The 4,883-nt window shown below is 42.1% G+C and overlaps 1 protein-coding gene across 1 annotated transcript; it reads left to right on the top strand.

The window, feature by feature from the left end:
- Positions 1 to 3,573: 3,573 nt before the first annotated feature.
- On the top strand, positions 3,574 to 3,945 carry LOC138898976 (uncharacterized). The gene has a single exon (XM_070185086.1). The coding sequence runs from the start codon at positions 3,574 to 3,576 to the stop codon at positions 3,943 to 3,945; it is 372 nt and encodes a 123-aa protein (XP_070041187.1).
- Positions 3,946 to 4,883: the final 938 nt, after the last annotated feature.

The following is a 4,883-nucleotide window of genomic DNA, read 5'->3' as shown; positions in this document are numbered from 1 at the left end:
ACCTATATCTGACTGTCCGAGTATAATTTCAATGTCACCGTGGTGGAACTGGTATCGGAGATGAGGAACATTAAGGAATTATGGTTTCCGAGGCCGATGATATCCGACCCAAGTCAGAGGGATCCTAACATATGGTGTGAGTATCATAGGACTAGCGGCCACCAGACTGGGGACTGTCAAAATCTGCACGAGGAGGTGGCGACATTGCTGAAAAATGGCCATCTCAGAGAGTTCTTAAGTGACCGGGCTAAAAATAACTACGGTCGCAATCAGGATAATGCGGATCCCTCAAAGACGTTAGAAGATCCTCCTCATCTAACGATCAACATGATTTTGGGAGGGAATGAGATCAATGGTGTAACCTTCTCAGTCACAAAAAATACAAAGGTATTGGTAACCCACAACAAACGACTCTGGGAAGTCACCGAGGACGATATCATCTTCACGAAAGAGGACACCGATCGACGATATGGACTACAATATTATTCTTGGAAGACCATGGCTACATGAGATGAGGGTTGTGCCATCAACATACCATAAACTTCTGAAATTCCCAACTCCAGAGGAAATTAAACAAATAAGAGGAGATCAACCGACGGCAAGGAAGATGAACGCGATCTCGTTTTCCAGTAGCAAAGGGAAAGAACATGCAGCATAACAATTACAGGAACCAGCGCCTGTTCCCAAGCCATATAAAGTCGACAAAAGGGGGGAGTCGTTGGAATACTATTAGGTACCAAGGTATTTCCAGGTACAAGAAGAAGCGGACGCAACCAAATCCACAGTGGAAGAACACAAATAAGTCAAATTATTCGAGAAATTCTTGTAGAGAAAATTCCACTTGGGGACAGGTCTAAATCCCGAGCTTAGGTCAGGATTTATAGAATTTCTTAAATTTAATGTTGGTTGTTTTGCATGGTCACATACGGATATGACAAGTGTCCCGCTAGAGGTGGTCGTGCACAAGCTAAGCCTGGATCCCAACATCTCACCGGTAAGGCAGAAGAAATGCCCTATTGCCGAGGTTTTGTCAAAGAAGAGGTAACTCGATTGCTTGATATCAGTTCGATCCAAGAGGTAAAGTATCCTAACTGGCTAGCTAACTTAGTAGTAGTTCCAAAAAAGAATAATAAATTTTACATGTGCGTATATTATAAGGATCTGAATAAGGCGTGCCGAAAAGACTCGTTCCCATTGATCAAATGATTGATGCGACAGCCAGGCACGAGTTGATGAGTTTCCTCGATACCTATTCCGGGTACAACCAAATCAAAATGAACCCAGATGATCATGAAAAAAATTCATTCATAACAAACTTTGGCACATATTGCTATAATGTGATGCCTTTCGGGCTTAAGAACGCTGGAGCCACTTATCAGAGGCTTGTGAATAAAATGTTTGAAAAATAAATAGGGAAAACCATGGAATTTTACATAGATGATATACTGGTTATGTCTTTGAACATAGGTGATCATCTTAAACACCTACAAGAAACCTTTGACATCCTAAGGAAGCACAACATGAAGCTTAACCCCAAAAAGTGTGAATTTGGAGTCACCTCTGGTAAGTTCTTGGGGTTCCTGGTGTCACAAAGTGGGATCGAAGTCAATCCCGATAAAATTAAAGCCATCGAGGACATCCCCGACCAGCTATCAAATGTGAAAGAGGTTCAAAGGTTAGCAGGAAGACTGTCTGCTTTAAACAGGTTCATTTCCCGGTCCTCAGAAATATGTCATCACTTATTCTCGCTTCTAAAAAAGAAGAACAACTTCGAATGAACTCCGGAATGTCAGCAGGATCTGAAAGATTTGAAAAGGTATTTATCGAGCCCTCAATTACTATCAAAACCAGAGGAGGGCAAACAATTGCTTATTTACTTAGCGGTCTCGGAGGTAGCAGTAAGTGCCATTCTAGTCCGTGAAGATGAAGGTACGTAATCCCCTATCTATTATGTTAGTAAAATGTTAACGGGAGTGGAAACTCGCTACCCACACCTTGAAAATTTGGCCTTAGCTCTCGTAGTCGCCGCTCGAAAGCTTAGGCCTTATTTTCAATGCCACCCGATAGCCGTGGTGACAACCATTCCCCTACAGACCCTTACAGAATATCCTTCACAAACCTGAAATTTCAGGTCGACTGGCCAAATGGGCAGTCGAAATGAGTGAATTTGACATAGAGTATAAACCCAGGACTGCGATCAAGTCACAAGTTTTGGCCGACTTTATGGACGATTTAAGTCCTGGACTGTTGCCTTTGGCCACCAAAGAAGCGGTGATGGTGTCAGAGTCGATATCGGGAGTCTGGACCTTGTTCACAGACGAAGCTTCCAAAGTGAAAGGGTACGAGCTCGGGGTAGTACTAATCACGCCCTCGAGAGAAACCCTGAGGCAGGCCATAAGAAATGTTCCCTTGACCAACAATGAATCCGAGTATGAGGATTTGATTACAGGACTCGAGCTGGCCCGGGGGCTGGACTCTGAGGTCATAAAAATCAAATGTAATTCCCAACTAGTAGTAAATCAGGTATATGGGATCTTCGACACCAAAGAGGAACACATGCATCAATATGTAGTGAAAGTCGTGACTCTACTCGTATGGTTCAAGGGATGGTCAATCACACATATCCCGAGGGAAGAAAACGAAGAAGCTGATGCACTGGCCAACCTAGGCTCATCCATGGAGATGAAGGGATTCGACTCCAGTACGTTTGTACAACTCATGCATTTGATATTGGACGTGGACGGTTATTATGAAGTAAACGCGCTTAATTTGGTCTGGAACTGGAGAAATAAGATAATTGAATATCTTGAGCACGACAAACTACCCGAAGATCCCAAGGCATCCCAGGCACTATGCACTAAAGCAGCCTGTTATTGCTTCAGGGGAGGTCAATTGTATAGAGAGTCTTTCCAAGGTCTGTTGGCCCGATGTTTAGGAGCCTCCGAGTCTAATTATGTCATAAGAGAAGTTCACGAAGGAATATGTAGAAATCACTCATATACAGACTTGTTGGTATAAAAGATAATTAGGGCAGGATACTACTGTCTCTGAATGGAACAAGACGCTAAGACATTTGTTCAGAAATATGATAAGTGTCAACGCCATGCGCCGTTGGTGTATCAACCAGCAGAACTATTGCACTCGGTATTGTCACCCTGGCCATTCATGAAATGGGGGATGGACATAGTCGGTTCGCTGCCGCCGGCTCTCGATAAGGTAAGATTTCTTTTGATTTTAACTGATTACTTTTCTAAGTGGGTCGAAGTAGGTCCTTACCAGAAAATCGGCGAGCGCAAAGTGGTCGATTTCTTGTGGGAGAACATAATTTGCAGGTTTGGGATACCAAAAGAGATAGCCTGTGACAATAGGCAACAATTTATAGGCACAAAGGTTACAAAATTTCTTGAAGACTTGAAAATCAAAAGAATCACATCTTCGCCATACCATCCGAGCGCAAACGGCCAAGGGGAATCAACAAACAAAGTGATTATTTAAAATCTCAAAAGGATGTTGGAAGCAGCCAAAGGCAAATGGCTAGAAGAGTTACCGGGAGTGCTATAGACATACCGAACGATGGCCAAGTCAAGCATGGGAGAGACACCTTTCTCTCTTGTATACGGAGCAGAAGCCCTGATCCCGATGGAAGTGGGAGAACCTACCATGAGATACTTTCAGAAGGACGAAGAAGCAAACAACGAAGCATTGTTGGTCAGATTGGATCTGCTCGATGAACATAGGGACTTGGCACATATAAGGATGGTGTCCCAGAAACAAGGAATGGAAATATACTACAATCGAAGAGCCAATTTTTATTATTTCAAAGTAGGAGACTTTGTTTTAAGGAAAGTAACTGAAAACACAAGAGAGCTCAAAGCGGGAAAGTTGGGTCCAATGTGGGAAGGCCCCTACCGAGTTACAATTGTCGTGGGGAAAGTATCATACTAATTGGAAAATCAAGATGGAGTAAAATTGTCGAGCAACTAGAATGTGGCACACCTCAAAATGTATTATTGTTGATGGGGACCGCTTATACTGAAAGTATGTGCTGCACTCTTTTTCCCTTCGACCAACTTTTGTCCCAATTAGGTTTTGCTAGAAAGGTTTTTAACAAGGCAATAACAGAAATCATACAACAAAGGAAATGCCATTAGCAGAGATAAGACCTTTAAACAACAAGGCATGGAAACAATGAGCCACTACGGGATGGTTAGATAGTCTTTGGCTCGATAGCAAAGTTCCTACCGAGAAACAAAGCTTGCTATCGGACCAAAAGCTATACAACCGTTCATGAGTGCCCCTTAACTTCAAGCCACTAAGGGGTGGTTAGATAATTTTTTCTCGGTAGAAAAGTTCCTAATGGGAAATGAAGCTTGCTATCAGACCAAAGATTATCCAACCATTCACTAGTGGAATCATCAAAGGAACAAGACTTCCAGTGTTCAAACACTTGGGAGGGGAATGATATGAGAATACGACAACATGCCTTCCACATAAACTGGGACTATGAAATTCGAGAATAAAGATGTATAATTGGGACCGAGGACTGCGCGTCCATCCTCATAGAAATAGGTTGTACAAATTAGCCATAAGTAATGGTAATTTCTTTTCAGCACAACGAATTCTTATGTACTTTTTAAAATTGAAAGAATAAAGTAAAGTCCTTTTATTTTTTATCTTGTTTCTTGTCCAAACGATGAATTAATTTTTATCATTTGAAAGTTAATCAAGTACTTCAAATGTTAGCGCCAGAATGAACAGGAAATGTCCTCTTCAAGAGCAACGTAAACATAATAGGGCCCTCTCTTATGAAACCCTCACAGTAAAAGGTTGGTTCCAGAAGAATTTATGTTCGGAATCCAAATTCCATCGAAAAAATCCACCCG

Source organism: Nicotiana tomentosiformis, chromosome 9 (genome assembly GCF_000390325.3).
Source record: "Nicotiana tomentosiformis chromosome 9, ASM39032v3, whole genome shotgun sequence".
Taxonomy (NCBI): domain Eukaryota; kingdom Viridiplantae; phylum Streptophyta; class Magnoliopsida; order Solanales; family Solanaceae; genus Nicotiana; species Nicotiana tomentosiformis.
This window is presented reverse-complemented; position numbering and strand designations above follow the sequence as displayed.